Below are 20,813 nucleotides of genomic sequence, written 5' to 3'. Positions count from 1 at the left end.
TCTTATGCAACCCTTTGCAAAAATGCAGTGTAGAATTGATGACATCTAAGCTACAGTGTAAGAGCCAACAAAGGCACAAGACTAATGACTAAGAAAAAGCAGAAGGAAACTAATGGCTGCTACAGATACTGTAAGATATATTTCTAGTACTTTTGAATTTGAAAGATATTATTGAAATTTACTCCATGAAAGGCTGATGAGTTCTTGTTTCATGTGAATACAAATACATGCAAACTAGCTTCACGCACAGCAATACTGAGAAACATGATCAGCTGAAACTCTTACTAGGTCTAATTAGTAGAAGAAATCTTGATACCATTATATCCATTTCATTCAAAGGAACAATTAAAATCTGCTACACCAGTAAACAGATACATTAGTAAAGCCAGACAAGATACAGGCATAGAGCCAGACTACAACTTACCCAAGTTTTTACTGACATAGTCTCTTCCACCTGAATTTTTTTGCAAGTAGAAGTAACAACAATAAATAATAGTAATAATAATGTTATTTGATCATTTGTCCAGGCTGCCTGACACCTTCTAAACTTGCACGAATGGCCTCTGCACACACTCAAGAGACAGCTTGCCATCCAGTGCATCTCAGCATGCACTGGCTAAATACGGTGCTCATGCTCATATTTCTGACAAGATATCCTGAGTCAAAGTTGAGGACCCCTGGCTTGGAAATAAGCAGATCAACCATCCACTACTTCTGACACCTTCGCTAAATTCTATTTTATTATTGGTTACACCATCCACACTGTTAGCTGAAGTCAGATGTCTGCTTACATCTTTAAGAGAGACTGCCTAAACACAGCCTGTGGCACTCTCCTGTTTTTCACCAAGACATATTTCCTGTGTATTTATCCTGTCACTCTCAGAAACTTCCTGTCTATCTACAAGACTCCACTGCTGGAACAGCATGTGCCTTCAGCAGGTCCCCAACTCATGCAACTATAGTCCACCTACACAACATTAGCCTTTGAAAGATTCCTTCCAGTTATAAGCACTGAGGATGTACAAAGGTCTGCAACTTACTCACTTGGAGAATACTTGTTAAAATCCCTTCTCAGCCTTGGGCCCTATACCTTCCTGAAAGCACAGCTGATAAACTACATGAGAACTGAGGCCATCTAATGAAGTACTCTGTTCCCAAAATAGTCAGCATAGACGCTTCTGTTTGAGATGTAGCAACCCTGGCAATAATAGATATTGAATAGTCTGCTTTATCCTTCTTCCACTAAGAGTGAAGAGGTAATTTATCATTACTGACCAAAGCAGAAACTAAAAAATTATCAGGTATCTGGTCTAATCTTCCATATATGGGATTAAATACTTGAGTAACAAGATAAAATAATCCCAATAAAATTTAAACATACTCCTAACATAGGTCAAATGTAGAAATGCTAGATGACACTTATCTGTAACACTTTTCATTCTTCTTACAGCTCTAAGATACTTAGCCTTAATTTTTGTGACGGGAAGTTTCTCTCTTGGACCAGGGAGCCTGGCTATGTAAGTGTTAAGAACAGGATAATACACAAATTCACTTGCTCTTATGCAACAACTCATTATCCTGTGAGAAGAATCCAACAATGCAGAAGATGATGTACTTTATATGCCATAGCACAGCCCAGACTCACTCCCTAACACTAGGGAATTTGATTTCAGTGGTTTGAGTTTACTGTTTCAGTGAGACATGTCAGGATTAGTAAATCCAATCATGAATGGACAGACTCCCAAGAGATGAAGCTACTTTAAGGGATACAACAATTTGACTGACTTTTTATTTAGCTTTATGGAAGGCCTAGGTTAGATTACTACTAACAGGACACTTACTGACTTCCAAGCAAAGCAGACTATGCCCCAAAGACTAAGCAACGCTCAACCTGAAGAACATCTTGTAGATCAAGCACTCCAGTCTTCCTGTCTCCCCTTTCCACAATCTACCTGTGTCAAAAATAGCACATCAAAAATAAGCCAAGAGATGGAAAACTCATACCAGCACTCTCCAAGTCACCTCACTAAGACTGGGATAAGGAACACCAATTTCTTACTGCTGGGAACAGACCAGCTCTTATCTGCCTAGAATAGATTGCTTTAGAAGGAAAAGGGTATAAAAATTCCTTTGAAGCATCTGGTATTTTCCATCAGACACAGAACTCCAAAATGCTCTTTTGAACACATCTAGAAATACCCATATGTACTGGACTGCGGTTTAAGAACTACTGCTCTGCAGAAACATGGGTGGTGAGGAGCACACAGTCTGGCAAAAGCAGACTAACCCTAAGTTTCATAACAAAATATGTAAGTCTCCAAACAGCAGATCTCACTAACAAAGTCAAAACTAACTAATGTAGGTTCAGACATATGTGAAGATGGACCTCAAAACATCCCAAAGAGCAGACAGCAAAAGTGGAGCTAGGAATGCCCTGAACAAGTCAATGCGCCCAAAACATACAAAGCAGACTGGCATATGCATATACCACAGCAAGCATTGAACTCCGACCTACCTGTCCAAAGTGTGCGGGGTATCCCAGCATGTGCATATACAGCAGCTTTGCCACATTTCTGCATCGGTATGTGTTATCTTCCTCTCGGAAGGATGACCGGATAGCAGCACATTCCTTTTGGATCATCTCACGCTCTTCTGCCTGGGTTCTTGCTGTCCGGATGGTCCGGATCAACTCCCGCAGTCTGATGGGGGCTGGCATCCTCTGGGAGAAAAAAAAAAGAGATCTGTAAACCTTGTACTGTACCTAAAGGCTTCACAATGGTCTCATACTTTCACATATTTTTTTCTTTCCCACCCTACAATTACATAAGTAGAATAATTTAAAAAAATGCAGACTGCTTCAGTAGCATGGTTAAAAGCAAACTTGAAAACCAGAGGAATTCGTTGTACCTCACATTCGCTTTTTCAGAACATTAGAAACAGGAATTGCTGTGCTTTGAGCTAGCTGTCAGGTGAACATAACATGACTCCCCACCTGAAACAGCCAGAAACGGCACTCTGCAAGGTATGCTTTCTTATCCACATCATCTGCCTCTCTCCAGAAAAGTCAGGCTCCAAAGAAAGTTGATCACAAAATCATGACAACTTGGGACAGAAATCCTTTACAAACAGCAATGCTGTTTAATAACTTGCACAAGTTTTCATACAAGTGTTTCAGATAGACATGCTTCATAAATCCTGCAAACTTGTGCCATACACACTTCCTTCTTAGAGGCATGGAAGTCAGCAGAAAAAGTAGATGGAAGAGCAATCCTAGCTGTGTGGATATTTCAGAGAATCCTTTAAAAAAAAATCAAGTTGACACTTTCCCCACCAAACAGAACAATCCTTTCTAAAACACAAAATCCTAAACTAAAGTTGCCAGGGGAGGGGAACCTCAATCCATCCCACTCCTACCAGTTTGATGCCAGTGCCAGCAATAGATGCTCAGAGCCTGGAGAAGGATTACAGGTCAGCAGGAGAGCACCTGAAGAACAGCACAAAGGAATTCCAGCTACTCCAATCAGCTTCATCAGGGGCCCAACTTAAATGCCTCTATGCAAACGCATGTAGCGTGGAGAAGAAACAAGAGGAGTTAGACATGCACACACCTGCAGGGCTATGATTTTATTGACATCACGAAGACATGGTGGGATGGTTCCTCTGACTGGAGCATTGGAATGGAAGGATACAGGCTCTTTAGGAAGGACAGGTAGGGGAGACAAGGAGGGTGTGCTGCCCTCTATGTCAGTGACCAGCTGGAGTGCATGGAGCTCCACCTGGGGATGGATGAGGAGCCAACCAAGATCTTATGGGTCAGGATTAAAGGGAGGGCAGGGACAGGTGACATTATAGTTGGGGTCTGCTACAGGCCACCCGACCAGGAAGACCAAGCAGATGAGGCCCTCTATAGACAGATAGGAGCAGCCTCATGTTCATAAGCCCTGGTCCTCATGTGGGAGTTCAACCACCTAGATACCTGTTGAAGGGACAACACAGCAGGGCATAAGTAATCCAGGAGGTTCCTGGAACGCGTTGATAACTTCCTTCTCCAAGTCACAGAGGAGCCAACAAGGAGAGGTGCTATGCTGGACCTTGTTCTCACCAACAAGGAGGGGCTAGTGGGAAATGTGAAGCTCAAGGGCAGCCTTGGCTGCAGTGACCATGAAATGGTGGAGTTCAAGATCCTTAGGGCACCAAGGAGGGCGCACAGCAGGCTCACTACCCTGGACTTCAGGAAAGCAGACTTTGGCCTCTTCAGGGATCTGCTTGGTAGAGTACCATGGGATAAAGCCCTGGAGGGAAGAGGGGCCCAAGAAACCTGGTCAATATTTAAGGATCACCTCCTCCAAGCTCAGGAGCGGTGCATCCCAACAAAGAAGAAGTCAGGCAAAACCACCAGGAGGCCTGCATGGATGAACGACGAGCTCCTGGACAAACTCAAACACAAAAAGGAAGCCTACAGAGGGTGGAAGCAAGGACAGGTAGCCTGGGAGGAACATACAGAAATTATCCAAGCAGACAGGGATCAGGTTAGGAAAGCTATAGCCCTCACAGAAATAAATCTGGTTAGGGATGTCAAGGGCAACAAGAGAAGCTTCTATAGGTATGTCAGTGATAAAAGGAAGACTAGGGAAAATGTGGACCCCCTCTGGAAGGAAATGGGAGACCTGGTTACTCAGGATATGGAGAAGGCTGAGGTACTCCATGACTTTCTTGCCTCAGTCTTCAGTGGCAAGTGCTCAAGACACACCAAGTCACAGAAGGCAAAGGCAGGGACTGGGAGGATGAAGAACTGGCCACTGTAGAAGATGATCAGGTTCGAGACCATCTAAGGAACCTGAAGGTGCACAAGTCCATGGGTCCTGATGAGATACACCTGCAGGTCCCGAGGTAACTGGTGGATGAAATTGCTAAGCCACTATCCATCACATTTGAGAAGCTGTGGCAGTTTGGTGAAGTTCCCACTGACTGGAAAAGGGGAAACAAAAGCCCCATTTTTAAAAAGCGAAAAAAGGAAGACCCGGGGAACCACAGGCCAGTCAGTCTCACCTCTGTGCCCAGAAGATCAGGGAGCAAATCCTCCTGGAAACTATGCTAAGGCATATGGAGAACAGAGGTGATTGGTGACAGCCAACACGGCTTCAGTAAAGGCAAATCACGCTTGACAAATCTGGTGGCCTTCTATGACAGGGTTACAGTATTGGTGGATAAGGGAAGAGCAACTGACATCATCTACCTGGACTTGTGCAAAGCATTTGACGCTGTCCCACATGACATCCTTGTCTCTAAATTGGAGACAAATGGATTTGACAGATGGACCACTTGGTGCATAAAGAATTGGCTGGATGGTTGCACTCAAAGAGTTGCAGCCAATAGCTTGATGTCCACGTGGAGACCAGTGACAAAAGATGTTCCTCAGGGGTTTGTAGTGGGACTGGTGCTGCTTACATCTTTGTCAGTGACATGGACAGTGGGATTGAGTGTACTCTCAGCAAGTTTGCCAATGACACCAAACTGTGTGGTGTGGTCAACACACTGGAGGGAAGGGATGCCATCCAGAGGGACCCTGACAGGCTTGAGAGGTGGGCGCACGTGAACCTCATGAAGTTCAATAAGGCCAAGTGCAAGGTCCTGCACATGGGTTGGGGCAATGCCAGGCACAAATACAGGCTGGGCAGAGAATGGACTGAGAGCAGCCCAGAGGAGAAGGACTTGGGTGTGTTGGTTGATGAGCAGCTCAACATGACCTGGCAATGTGCGCTTGCAGGCCAGAAAGCCAACTGTGTCCTGGGCTGCATCAAAAGAAGCAGGACCAGCAGGTCGAGGGAGGTGATTCTCCCCCTCTATCCCACTCCCACGAGGCCCCACCTGGAGCACTGCATTCAGCTCTGGGGCCCCCAACATAAGAAGGACATGGACCTACTGGAGCGAGTCCAGAGGAGGCCACGAAGATCATCAGAGGGCTGGAGTACCTCTCTTATGAAGATAGGCTGAGAGAGTTAGGGTTGTTCAGCCTGGAGAAAAGAAGGCTCCAGGGAAACCTTATAGCAGCTTTTCACTATACAAAGGGGGCTTATAAGAAAGCTGGAGAGGGACTTTTTACAAGGGCATGTAGTGATAGCACAAGAAATAGTGGCTTTAAACTAAAAGAGGGTAGGTTTAGATTAGATATAAGGAATAAATTCTTCACTAAGAGGGTAGTGAGGCACTGGAACAGGTTGCCCAGAGAAGCTGTAGATGCCCTATCCTTGGAAGTGTTCAAGGCCGGGTTGGATAAGGCTTTGAGCAACTCGGTCTAGTGGAAGGCGGCCCTGCCCATGGCAGAGGGGGTTGGACTACATGATCTTTAAGGTCCCTTCCAACCCAAACCATTCTGTGATTTGATGATTCTGTCACACTACTGTCTGGTGGCACTGGTATGAAAAAGTGTGCAAGAGAAGTGTATTCTACAGGAACTCCAAGTAGTTTCACTTCACCAGATGGAATACTGATGGAGCCATCTGACGTAGAGAGCAATTCAGTCTTCTGAGTATTCCTCAAGAGGAAAAGGGCTCTCAAACAAAAGCTGAACTTTACAATTATGTTCAACAGTTGAACTTTTTAGTTCATGCTCACCAAAGCAGATTTTTGACTTTCTGGGAGATCAGACTATGCAAGCATCTCTACAGTCTTCTTTCACCCACACTAGACTGCGACTATAACTAAGCCATTCTGGAAACAGATAATGTCACACCAACTTGTAAAAAGTTGCCATGGCAGTCTGCTACAGATTTTGTCTGGGTCACCGTCCTCCCAAAACAGTGTGTCATACGTTGTAAGTACTGCCCTATCAGAAGATGATGTGCGTTCAGTTGCTGCGCTAACTGGCTTGCATGACACTACAGAACAGAGAGGCTTGGAAGCATACAGAGTTAGCAGAGGACTTGTTTGCTGCAGAAAAGCAGAGAGATGAACGTACAATGAATAAAGGTGGCCTCACAGTAAGACAGCTGAATGCAGCTCTATAGGTCTGGATTATAAATCTGGTCTCCTACAGAATTCATACATAACACGAAGTCTCTTCAGTCAAACCATGTAGACCCCTCAATATTCCAGTTCCCCATCTTCATATCTAGAAAGCTGGAATTTACAGAGACACAAAACATTCAATTTTGAAAATGGAATAGTAGAGATGTTCTTTCTGCATAAGGAAACTCTGCCCCAAAATGGTGACATGTGTAGTATCAAGATTATTGGACATGTTAATCCTTAGCCTTGCCTTGCCTCTCCATGTGAATTTATAACACTTCCTCACATTACTGTGATATGAATAAATTAATGCTTACTATGCATTCAGGTGCTGCACTAACAAGCATCACAGAAATGGTCAAAGGAAAGTAAGAAATTTGTCCCCAGAACAATATTTGAACATGCAATAAATGAGGCCTTTGAATGTGGCAGTCATGTTCTTTTAATGCAGCTTGTGATGTTCCTACACTGAAAAGATCTTCCTCACACAGCATCATATCTACATGCATATGGGGAAGCCTTTAGTTAGATGGAGTCTTTAAACCCTTAACGCAGGCTGCTGCTCTTCAGCTAACAGTACAAGTGATAGTGGTAAAACTGTGGTCTTTCAGCAGCAAAGATTGTAGGATCACAACAAACAGAACCTTAAAACCCTGCAGAGCATTAGGGGCAGTACATTGAGACACACCTACTGTACAGAGTCTCTGGAGATTTCAGATGCTGAAGTGCAAGTCTCAAAGGCGCACATACAGATCTTTTTTGCAAATATTATGTGGCCAAATTGGAAGATTATTTTCACCAGTGCAACAAATACACATCCTCAAAACACAAGGACAACTCCCCAGCACTCGTACAGGAAGTCAGCCACAAGCATGAAGGTTTCAAAGCTTTTCAAATAAAACATAGTTTAATTCTAACCATTTCCTGCTGCATCCCCCCATCCACACATGATAAAATACTTTTCCTACCCTAAGAGAACAAAATACTTTCCTGAAATCCTGCAAAAAGCCTCTGATTAATAGCTTGCTTGGGAAATTTCAGAATGAGCAACTTGGAACTATTAAAAAAAAAAAAAAAAGGAAAACAACTGAAAACATGGATTGAAATGGCATGTAAAATTAAGGTAAATGGGCAAGAGTTAATTATTGCAAGCTAGACTTCCAATACAGAATGTACTGTTGTTTCCTAGCTGTTGTCTGGTTGCATTGCTTTACTCTGCGATAATTTACTCGTAGTGAAAAGGGACAAACACAGATTAACTGCGTGCTATCATTGGAGACTTGTTAACTTGCTACTAATTACACCCTACTACATAACCCAAGAACTTGTTTGCATAAGCCTACCCTTAGAGCCTGCCTTCACAGCTGAAACTCTGAATAAAACTTAAGGTACAAGGCTTGTCTGCCTAAGAAATTATTCTGCAATAAGGTAGGATACAAGCCCCTCCCAAATTCCATGAATCCTTATAACACCACCTATCATATTGGAAGTCATCTCAATCTCCTATAAAAGCTATTCTTAATTAATTCAAGTTGACCCCTCATTGCTATAGCAGTCTTCAACTTAACCTACTAATTTACATGAAGAACATCAGCTGCCAGCCCTTCACTGTCCTAAATGGGCAAAGGCGGCAGAAAACAGATCAGAAATGGCCATACCAGGTCTGATCAAAGCTGCATCCCATTCAGTACCCTGCCTCTGCCGACAGCAGATGCCTAGGAAAGAGTGTAAGAACAGGGCAAGCATGTAACAATACTTCCTCAGAATTCTCTTGCAGTCTTCAATAATTTGTGGCCCAAGAACTTCCAAAGCCAGAAATAAAAACCACTCTGGTTTTATTTGGAACCCAGGTAAACTTCTAGACTCAACAATATTCTGCAGGACACAACTTGAGTTCCAGGACTTCAATGCATGACATATGGAGACCCAGCTACTACTTTTGTTCTGCATTTCCAACTGCTTGTTTCCACTGATGCTCCCAATTATTCTACACACTTGCATTGTTATCCCTTCCTCATCCTCCCCAGTCTGGAAAACACAGCCTCACATCCAAGCCCTTCCATGACGGATTACCTTTGTTGCCTTGCCTGCGCATTCTACAATTCTCCTGCATCCTTTCCGAAGGGGGAGAGGAGAAGCAAAATGTTGCGTGCAGCATTTAAGAGGTAGATGTGCCATTGATTTATTCATATAAGATGTCTTCTATTTTGTCCCCTATTATTTTGGGGGTTGAGCTAGATGACCTCTAAAGGTCCCTTCCAACCCAAAGCACTCTATGATTCTCCTAATAATTAGTAACACTCAGTCTGGGGTTCTGATTGCTACAAAGTGCTCAGCTTGTGTTTTTCACATAACAGTATCATAAACCCAAAAATCTCTTTCCTGGGTGGCAACAGTCTGCTTAAAGTCCCTAATTTTTAAGCCTGGACTCGCCTCCTACACACACATATCACATGGTTCTAAACTGATTTTGATAAGCCATGCTCTTGTTGGAGAATTGCAAGAAGCTAAAAAAATAAAAGCACTACTGCAAGAGTATTCCTCTGCAGCCTATAGGCAATAATTTCATAATCACTAAGATGACCCACATGCAGGCTCACGCTGAAAGAGGTGGTTCCAGTCCTTCCATTGTACTGACAATGGCATTCCTGGGACAGTGCAACCCGTACATCTGAAAACCAGCTTGCTACTTTCCTCCCAAGAAGAGCAGTGCAGACACATAGTTTGGCTTGCACGGACATAAAGGTGTCAGCAAGAACATACAGCTTCTGGAGACCAGAGATGGAGTGGGAAAGAGGTGAAGTGTTCCCTCCAGCAGTAAACCAAACTTAGGCTACAGTTCTGCACCCTAGTTAAGTCGATCTAAAACTTTAATGTTCCTGAGAAGCTAGGCAGTGTCTATTACAAGTTAAAACCATGACTGCCTTTTTTATTTTAAAGAAAGAATTCTTTGGAAACTTTTTGAAACACTAATACATAGTCTGCAAACAAACCGAAGTTTGGCAGTAACTTGCTTTGATATCACAAGTCCTTTTGTTCCCACTCTATATTTGAAGGTTTTATAAACGGCTGAACACTGGTATCTTCAGCCTGTGACTTGTACACTCACACTGCTTTCCTTGCCATGGGACCAAAACATTCTGTAGGTATGCCCGTAGAGGGCTTCAGCAAGTTCGGCCCTGGACACCAGAAAGTAACAGGACGGACTGCCTAAACTGTTTTAGTCAATGGGAAAACAGCACTGAATGAAGTTACCATATATTCTAAGTGCAGCTTTTTATGAACATTTATCTTGCATCCTTCACCAATGTTTAGGCAGGACTTGCTACCTGAGAGGGCAGGCAAAATGAAAGCAAACACTGAAGATCAAATATGATTTCACCCTAACATCATCCAGCCACTGAACAAAATGAGTGGTCTGCGTTTACAAATGCCCTTGCATAAATAATCAGCAAGCCATACTGTAAAGATTATTTTTCCTCCTCATCACAACCACAGGAAAGCAAGCAGAAATCAGCATTTCGGACAGCAAAGAATTAAAGAATAAGACTCATAATCAGATGATAGCCAAATTATGAGGCTACCTCCTGGTTTTGTCTGTGTAACACACTAACAGGCAGTTACTACAGACACAGTCCAATCTGAACTACTTCCTAAGAGCAATTATATCTCACACACACTTCCTGCCTGGCAAGAACAATTCACAACTGCTCTGATGGAGGGCAACATGAAGGGCAAGACAAAGCTATGATTTATTTTCCAACATTCAGAACTTCTGTCCTTGTGCTGCAACCCCATACTCAGTCTTTGGGTTTGTTTTTTTTTAATCAATATTAAATCATTCAGCTTTTTAAAAAAATGTACCATTGAATTCTTCCCATAAAAAAAGTTTCGCACCCATCCATATAAAATAGTGTCTCCCCCTCACAAGTCACTTCACCTGCTTATTCCTTGGGGCTTGAGCTCCGTTCCTGTGCACACGCTCTTCTAGCATTTCAGTGCACAGTAATCCCCATGCAACATACCAGGTTGGCTTTTCTTCCCCTCTACAAGAAAGTGTTCTCTTACTACCAAGAAATTTTTACATTAGATATTTGATTTCTGCCTTCAGCAGCTTTAAGATTCTTTTGCATGCTGACACACTGGAAATCTCATCTCATTTTTAAGTTTCAGACATTTCAAGTAAGTGTAAGCAGTAAGGTGTGAAGAAGCTTTGGACATGAGAACACTTAAATTTAGAAACATTCCAGAACAGATTAACATTTACCTATTATGAACTATTCCAAAGCCTATCATAATGCCAACAGACCTTTAATGTGATACACCTTGGGTAATTCCTGCTGATTTGGTTAAGCATGACTGTTCGCACGACACAATATGCGAACATCCAAACAATTTAAATAATACAGTGAGAGCTTTCTCACTAACAGACTGCATGATCATCTGTTGTCCTGTATTGATGCACCACAGGGCCTAAAGGGGACATGGCAGAGAACAGCAGCCGCCGTGCCAGGGAAGGCACAGAACTGATCTAACCCCATATCCTGTCTCAGGATGGGAAGTAGCGGGTGTACAGCAGAAGTAACAGAGAAAGCACATCTCCTCAGTACCTTCCCTGCTTCCAAGGTTTGCTGCAACTTAGGGGACTTCCTGACCCACAGACAGTATCTTTCTGCACAGCACCTCTCCACAGATGTATGGGTTTATCTATTCACTTTTTGAAAGCGTCCAACCTTTTTCCCATTTCCCATTACTCCCATGGTAATAATTTGCACAGTTTAACTATAAATTCCAGGAAAAATTATCTTCTGCTGTAAACCTGCTGTCTGACCAAGTAAGGCATACTAAATGAAATTCTTACACTGTAAGAAAGTAAGTACACATCACCTATTAATTGATTTTATGTCATCTGTGATTTTACAGCCTTTAATTGGATCTACCCCTCAGCCACCTCCCTTTCTAGGCAGTAAAGTCCTACTCTAACCTCCTCGTGTATGGAGCCATTGCACAATTCCTTCATATTGCTCTCTACCTCTCAGAATGCCACTTTTTTTAAAAAAAAAAAAAAAAACAAACCAAAAAGTAGACCTATAAAAAGTATTCAAGCAATGGGCGCACCATGAGTTTACATAGAAAGTTGTTTTTTTCTTTGCACTTAGAAAGTTAAAAATGTTTAAACTCACTTTGCTTGTTTGGCTGCTGTTGACCTGGCACTTTTTATAAAGATCCTACAGATAGCTCTAACACCTCCGGCTTAAGTGGCAACTTATTTAGAGCCTTTCACTGTGTATTTATCTTTATAGTCATTTTCAGCATAGGCATTGCTTTGCATTTATGGACAAATAATTCATTTTACCATCTTATTGCGTACTTCCTTAGTATCACAAAGTCCTTCCACAGCTTTAGGATGAAACTGTTACCTCACTATTCACCTCTCTTCTCCAGATCACTTTACGAACACACTCAATGGCAGTTTTGCAGACTGTCTCTCAATAACCTCTTCCTATTACAAAAGCAGACAGATTTTCTATCATTGTCTGGTCACTCTTCTTTCTTCCTTACCTAGTTATTAATTCACAGTAAGATCTCCCCTGAAAAACTGTGCTATAATGCAATAAAAAACCTTTGGTTAGAGGCTCTGTCAAGATTTCTGAAAAATCCAACAATTTTATAATCCAGATGAGGTTTACTCATTTACTAAGAACTTGTCAAGAACCATGCAGTTCCTGGGTCCTCTCCTGGAACCCTTTTAAAAAACTGGCATCACACAAACTACCATCTACTCTTGTTGTAAATAAAGTATTGATTAAGATAGTGACATATCAGATTTACAAGTTGAACAATTTTGAGTTCCTTCAGAGATACTGGTGAACTTTACTTTCTATCAGCAATTTATTACTAAGTTTACCTATTTGTTCCAAGAGTTGTTCTTGTGACACTTCAGTTTGAGATTATTTCTCACAGATTTCAACATGAGAATCCCAGTAAGCTTTTTTTTTAGGTTTTTTCCATAGAAAGCACTGATGTAAATAATGTGGATTTTTTTTTTTTGCTATGATTTTTTTTCTTTACACATTGCTTATCAGTCTGACTTCTAGTGTACGCCTCTGCTATATATCATATTCCTATACTGGGCAACAAGCCACAGTCCAACCCAGGCACATGGTCTTTAGGTGTCACTGAAACATTTTAAAAAAAAAAAAAGCATCTCATCCATGCTGAGGTACTGAGAAAATGAATTATGAACACCAATTGAGAAGAATACAGAAAGGAAAATAGATCAAGAAATTTGCTTAGGAACATAACACAAAAAAACTTCAAATACTAAGCAGCTCTTCCTTTTTACTGGATCTCTCAGACACTTTGTCACATTTGAAAGACATAGTCAGACATTGCTTCCACATAACCACCAGCAAATCAATTCTCACTGCCTCAGTTCCCACCTACACAGCACAGGTAATACTGACTGCCCTGGGATTCTGCAGGCATAACAGCTTACATGCCTCTGTTACTGCAGCATTATCCCAAGCAGCAGCACGCTGAAACAAATATGGTCCATTTTGCTACAACCCACACAATGGCTTCCTACTACTCCTATAGAGGCATCTACAGAATACATATACCTGAAGAGCCATGCGCTGCCCACAAGAACTTTAATTGCAGCTCTTAGATCCCTGACTATATCAGGTGACAAGCATCAAGATGGTATTGACACAAGGTCTACTCAGTAAACAACTACAAAACTGGGAGAAGCCAACCCAACAGGGACTGCTGGGGCAGATACTACTACTTAATTAAAGAAATACAGCTGCATGTGCAGCTCAAACATCTGAATGAAGGAGCTGGGGATGCCTAAGCAGTTATTTTTCATGTCCTGCCTGTTAATCTCTCTGAGAGCTCTAAGGTTAGCAGCATATGTCCCTTGGTCATCAAGCAAAGGTCCACAGTTTGTAGGGGTCAGGAAAGCTATTCATCCTAAATCCAAGCCATCTGAATAAACAAACCAGGTTTTGTGCAGATACCACAAGACTTGATAAAGTCACACAGAATCTCAGTTTCACTCCCACCCCCCAAGAAAATTCCTTTAGCTTTTTGAGATCCATATATTTTCATACTTGGAAAGGAGACCCAGTAAATCATCCACACCGCTTCCTGGACAATCCCATCTTCATCTGGGTGACTCCTGCCCAGGGGCAGGCTGTAACTTAACTATTAAGCCCACAATGCTTGACTTGAAGTAGCATGATTGCAGGCCAGAAGCATGCATTTTGCAGACTTGGTGGAAAAACAGGCAGAAGAGGTAAAATGGAGGCAACAAGATTACATGGATATTCCTACAGGATGGAAAACATTAATTCACACAAGACAGCAACCACTTCACACAATATAGTTCAAACCACTATGCACTTGCAGATGTACAGCTAAAGGGGAAAAAAAAAAAAAAAGCAGCCATACTAACTGAAAGAGAGGACCACGCTGTCTCCACTTTCCTACTTCCTTTCTAGAGGAAATACACATAAGAAGTGCCATGCCCTTCCCTCCCCTTAGTCAAATCAACTCTCAGCATTACCTGTGTATCAATTTTCCAGGATTCTGACAGATCACAGAACAATAGGAAACAAAAATTCTTCCACATATGCACTGCCAAGCAATCCATGGCTGGAGACTAGACTCACTGAGCACAATGACAAGCTGTAATAGCAAGATAGGCACAAGGTCTCATGTTCTCCATGGATATAGAGCTGGCGCTCTAGGAAGCTGCAGCATAATAAAAGGCACAAAGAATGGAAAATGGTTTCAGCAAGCCCTAGAAGATGATTTTTGACAAGTATTTATGATTTTTCTGATAATCTAAACCGAGTATGGACAACATGCAGCATAACCATAGCATGGCTCTGCCAAGGCAGTCAGTTATGGTATCAAAATCTTACTGGGACTTGACATACGACCATACAGACTGCACTAAAGGAGGGAATTAGGGCTATACATCCGTAAACAGATTAATGATCAGAGTTAAAACAAAAAGAACACTAAAGAATTATAGAGGCAAAATATAAATAGGATTAAACAATTTAGAGCTTAGAAGAATTAAAACACTTAGTGATCATCTAATTTTGACTATGTAATTTGTCTTTAAATGAGACAGAACCTTGAAATTCACACTATGAACCATGTGAAAGATTTCAGGTGACAACTACAAAGCTATCAAATAGCAAACTGCCATGAAAAATTAAATTTTACAGCCTTCTACATACTACAGAAATGCATTTTATTGCATAAGATGACTAACAGAAAGGACAACTATATAATCTAATAATAGCAGACCTGAAGTTTAACTTTAGCTGGCTAAACACAGGTTAGAATTTCCTTCAAAGTAGCAGGTCCTGCTCTTCAGGATTAGTTAACATTTTTCACCAGTACAGGCATATGCTTTTATTCTTTGCACATTAACATAAATGACAAGGCAATTTTTAAAAATAGTTACCTTGTTTCTCATTTTGTTTACAGCAGCCGTTTCCCTCTGCCATTTCTTTGCTAACTACAAGCTCTAGAAATCAGGGATGATCCCCGAATAGCTGAAAAGAGCCTACCAGTTAATTTTACAGTATCCGGTAGGATCAAATGCAGAATTCTTCCACCTCATCAAGCCTGCTTCCCCCTCCTTATTTTGAAGGCCTTGCTCATTAGAGTAACCTACTATCAAGATCAAAGCTTCTGAAAGAGTTAGATACCTAACTCAGGTTAGTTCCAATGGTATAGGTGGCTGGTGTCCAAGTTCCTTTAAAAACAGAATTCCAGCTTTTTTCCTAAACTCTGGATTGCATGAAAGGTGTTAGCTCAGTGATTCTCCTCCCTCTCCTATTCATGAATTCTTCCCCTGAACCGATAAAAAAGGCATTCTTTCTTTATGCAACTCATTCCTAGTAAACTATCCAAAAGTGCAAAAAATTAATCAAGAAAACAAAAATCATAATGTATTAAAACCATTTCATTTTCATCTAAATTATACTTCTAAATAATTGTCTCCCTTTTTATAGTCTTTTACTAGTTAAGCTTGTCATGTTTCAAAGTTAAAGATTTTATTCAACGTGCCATTATGCCAAAAATATTTAAGTATAGAACCTTACTAAAAGTCTCTCTTAGAATACAGTCATATTCAAATATGATTGTTCATTAAATAACCTTTTGTTACAAGCAGCACCTAATATTACCAAAACCCACACGTAAAATGCTCAAGTGCTTCAGCCAAGCTACAGTCCTCTATCAGGAATTGCAGTGTAAACACAAAAGTACTATCCTTAAATGTGCAATTGAGTTGAGATCCTTCCCTCTGGAAACTATTCAGAAATGTTAGCTTATGTCTTAAAAAAACCAACCAACCAAACAAACCAAAATTAAACCCACTCCTTCAATATATTAGTGATATTAAAAAAAAAAAAAAAATTGCCTAACAACTTAAGACAAGTTATCAGACATGTTTTAAAATTACATTATTATTTAGCCTTGAATTCTGGAAACATTAAGACATAAACCCCACCAAAGTTCATGGAATTATTCACAGAAGGGCTTTACTGTTTGGGGAAATTGTCTGAATTTTCAATTCAAGTAAGATACATACCCAGTTATAGCTTTTCGTGTAAATAGTATTTCTGAACTTGGGTCATCCTAGAAAGCAACGCAAGACTGAAGCAGCATAATTTTCAAACACACCTAAAATCCACAACTTAAGTTGCTCCACCCCAACACACGCATACGCAATCCCATTCCTCAAGCAACACCAGCTTTTGGGAAGTTACATAATTAAAGCCTGACCCAACTCCCAGCTGCAATCAGTAGCAGAACTCCCCTACTTGCTTCAGTATAACCCAATGAAGCCTCTGTGCACAAAAGCAGAAGATACGTCTGGACTACATGAAAGGAAGAACTGCAATGGATAACTACAAAGTACTGATGGCCTCAACTCCACACTACTATCAGGGGCTTAACACTTCTATCAGATGCTTAAAAAAACCCCACCAAACCAGACAGTAAAAACAAATATACACTGCAAATAGAGGCGAAGCTGTGAACAAAAGCAGAGATATTAGTATGTAGTCTAGCATTATCAGTATTTATATAGAAAACAGTAAACACCTAACCAAGGAGCACCATCATCATCAAGAAGGGCAAAAAAGAGCAAAGGCAACGTAAAACAGTTGAGAGTAAAAGCAACCAACCACAGAACATTCCAAATGGAAAAATAATCTCTCTTGAGAAAAAGCTATTTAATACAACAGAGAACTAGAGAGAAAGTACTATCAGAAAATAAAAACCAAATTAAGGCAGCAGGAGGCTTCAAAATACAGCAGGATAAGAAAAGGCATCAGTGTTACACTTTGCATTATACAAAGACAGCGGGGGGGGGGGGGGGGGGGGGGGGCAGGGGGGTGTCACATAAGGAGAAAAATGCCCCAAAACAAGAGCTAAAAAATAGTCTCAGGAGAAGTGAGATGCCCATTTCCAATTATATTCAAAACCCAAGAAATGTAGCACCAGAGTATCCAAGAGGCCAGCCACAGTGCTGTTCAGAAGGCAGGAGGATGAGAGACAGGATGGTGACAGATGATGTTACACTGCTCTTCCCAACGACCCTGCAGTTTGAACCCATCCCATCAGCTAGCCAAACGCAACGCAGCCCCAGCTCTCTTCTTTGCTTCCTGTGGCTGCAGGCCAGCAACAGAATTTAGTGAGACTAGGTAAGCTCTTTGGATGAAGTTCCCATTCCTGCCCAACAGCACATACACACCAAATAGCTCCTGAACTGGCTTCAAAAGATGCACTGAGCTTTCAGCCATTACAAATATTAACCTCAACACCCACCAAAGAAGAAAATAAATATTCCCCTTCTTTCAGAAGCTAACAAATGAAGCATTGAAGGAAGAGTTAGCACATCTACACAGTCGATCAGTGTGACAGATAGGATCAGAATTCCAGACTTCCTAGCTTCTGTTTCTATAGTTCAATCACCACTGACCTACATTACCTTTGTATTTCTCACCTGCTTCTAGTTTCCTATTTTGATCTGTAAGGTAATCCAGTTATTTTACTGCCTGTTCACTTTCCTGCAGAGCTGAAATTTTTTTTAAAAAAAAAAGCTACTACTTTGTGACAAAAAACCCACACCCTTCTTTACCTTGGTTCATGCCAGATGAAAGATGAGACACCACATTTTTACATTCATTAATATAAACTTTACAATATACCAGGCAACTTCAGCTATGCTCTTGGAAGTTCTAATCTTACATTTTACCTGTAGCATCTCTGCCAAACAGCAGATAAAGACTAATACTACCACTTGTGATATTAGCAGATTCACTTGTACTCACATTACTGTAACACTGTTTTCCGAGTTATAGCCTCATCATATATTCACTTATTAAGGCCAAAACTCTCATCCAATGAAGTAATACTGCTACCAAGGCAGACCAGACTCTTTTCCTCAGAGAACAGCTGAGTATCATCCAGAAGAAATTAATAGCACTTTGTCAGAAGTTTGCCCTGTTATTAAAAATACAAAGAAATCAAACAACGCATCTCCTGAAGTTACATATATTGCCAACTCAAAAATAAAAACAAGTATTCATACTGAAGAGGCACAAGAAGCTTTACTGAAGGAGTACCATCAACTTTAGAAGCAGTTAAGATTTTTATGAGCCTGTACACTTTGAAAGGCAACTTTCCAAATCTGAACTTCATTAACCAGTGCAGTCTGTCTGCATGCCTAAAGACAGACCAGTTCCTTTGCTGCTCTTCACAACCTTTTTACACGATTGCCTGGCAAACTTACTGATCTCATTTTTGTTTACAATGGTGCCAGTACAAAATTCTGTATGCAAAGGAGCTATCAAGAATCACAACATTTTTGTATCCCTTGCTCTCTCATCAGGACACTGCAACAAATGTACTGCAGGACCCCTCCATTCCTATCATACCACATTTCAGGGGAAAAAAAAATCAAATCAGCCGTCACAGGAACAAACAAACAAAAAAATCAAAACAAAAAAAAAAGAAGAGAATGCTTTTTTATCAAAAAAGGAAGAAATCTGAAAGTTATCTTACACACTGGAAACAGAAAAGCTGGATCCTTTCACAAAACAATTACCCTGGACTTACTTTCCCCTTCTCAACTCACAGAAATTTAAATACCTTCCCCTCCTTCTCCCATCATAGAACACAAAATCTCTTGCCTTTGTTGAGCTCCCAGGTACCCAGTAAAGTTTTCAAACACTGTGCCAAATACCAGAGTGCACATGAGTAGGCAAAAGAAAGAATTTGGAAATAGAATGGGACATGCTAATAAACAAAGGAAAAAATAAGAAAGGGGGGGGGTGGGGGAACAAGCATACAAAATATAGCTGCATACTATCACACAGAAGTGGAACAGGAAGAGAAAAAAAAAAACACAAAAGTCTCTCTGATTTTAAATGTAAGATATTAGGGGTACTACGCAGAGGAAAACACACATATATTTTACTTTGTTTAAACCAGTATGGGCCAAGTACACCTTCTGGTCATGCATGTGAAACATTACCCTTCCAAAGGTGTTCCACTGGGATTCCATACTGTTCCATTTCAAGCACCAGAAACTAAAATACATCACTAAGCATTTTTAAGCGTCTTTTACAATGTAATAAAACATACCAGTTCTATCTGCAAACTTAAAAAAAACATGTTTACTATTAAAAAACTTATAATTTGTTTTATAGCTCATGAGAAGAGAGGGAACTCAACCAACCTTGAAGAAGGGACCTGAAACTGTCTTTACAGACTGATTCTCAAACAGTAGTCTACCACTAACACAAACCCATACCTGCAGTTTACTACAAATACCTTTGGCCAGAAATCATAGATTTGTGCTGCCATTAAAATCCATGCAATCATCAGACAACATGCAAACACCATAAGCATTAGAGAGATGCTAACTGTAACGCTCTGAACAGTTGTGCAGCACAAGCAATAAAACACCAAAGGAAGGATGGACGCAAACACCCAAACTACTTCTTAGACGCCGAGGGCCTCCGGCACGGACAGAGCCACACGACGTTTCACACTGACAGGACTTCTGCAGGTCTACGCTTTCCACTTCAAAAAACGCTGTGCAAGCGACCCGAGTCCCAGTAACAGGGGGTGAGGGGAGCAGAGAGAACCCTGCCAGCAATGCCTTTCCAGCGGGTAAAAGCCGAAGCAGGTAAAAAGCGCTCCCCTGTGCCTCGGGACGCAGGAGGCCAGCCCACAAGCGTGGGGCAGAGTCCGAGACGGGCCCGGACCGCCGAGCCAAGGCGGGGGGGCACAGGCCGCGGCCGGGGACCGAACGCGGCCGGCGCGGGCAGGCAGCCCGCGAGAAGTCGCCCCGGCAGGGGCCGCCGGAAGGCACCGGGCGGCCTCCACCGGCAAAAAAGCCCGCGGCGCTATCGCGGGGCCGCGGCCCGGCCGCGGAGCTCGGCGGCAGGCAGAGGCAGCGAAGGCACACGGGGGCCCCGGGCGGTCCGGACCGCGCGGGCCGCAGCAGCGGAGGCCCGGCCCGGCCGGCGGCATAGGGAGGGGAGCGGCGAACGCCCGGCGCGGAGGCGGGCTGGGGCGGCGGGCACCGCGGCCCCACTCACCGGGCCGGTCCCTGCAGCGGAGGAAGCGGCAGCGGCAGGAGCCAGGCATTCAAAATGGCGGCGGCGCGGCCGCTGCACCGATACCGCAGGCGGAGGGATCCGCGCGCCGGCACGCTCCCCTCGGCCCACCGGCCCCTACCCTCGCGGTCGGGGGGCACGGCC

General features: G+C 42.2%; 1 protein-coding gene across 9 annotated transcripts in view; it reads right to left on the bottom strand.

Moving 5' to 3' along the window:
• Positions 1–20,690, bottom strand: part of AP1G1 (adaptor related protein complex 1 subunit gamma 1) — a 56,633-nt gene extending 35,943 nt beyond the window's left edge. For 6 of the 9 annotated variants that reach the window (XM_075715597.1, XM_075715592.1, XM_075715599.1 and 3 more), the window contains exons 1-2: positions 20,652–20,690; positions 2,516–2,719 (exon numbers count right to left, since the gene is read on the bottom strand). In XM_075715597.1, coding sequence (XP_075571712.1) covers positions 2,516–2,716 — 201 coding nt within the window. In that variant the 5' untranslated portion in view covers positions 2,717–2,719; positions 20,652–20,690. Of the gene's footprint in view, positions 1–2,515; positions 2,720–6,958; positions 6,993–14,578; positions 14,599–16,627; positions 16,647–20,651 lie in introns of those variants that run through there. The other 3 variants (XM_075715603.1, XM_075715595.1, XM_075715594.1) reach the window with 3 other exon arrangements.
• Positions 20,691–20,813: the final 123 nt, after the last annotated feature.

The sequence above is a fragment of the Pelecanus crispus genome, chromosome 8 (assembly GCF_030463565.1).
Source record: "Pelecanus crispus isolate bPelCri1 chromosome 8, bPelCri1.pri, whole genome shotgun sequence".
Lineage (NCBI taxonomy): Eukaryota > Metazoa > Chordata > Aves > Pelecaniformes > Pelecanidae > Pelecanus > Pelecanus crispus.
Note: the sequence above shows the minus strand (reverse complement) of the source record. Positions and strands in the feature narration are given on the sequence as shown.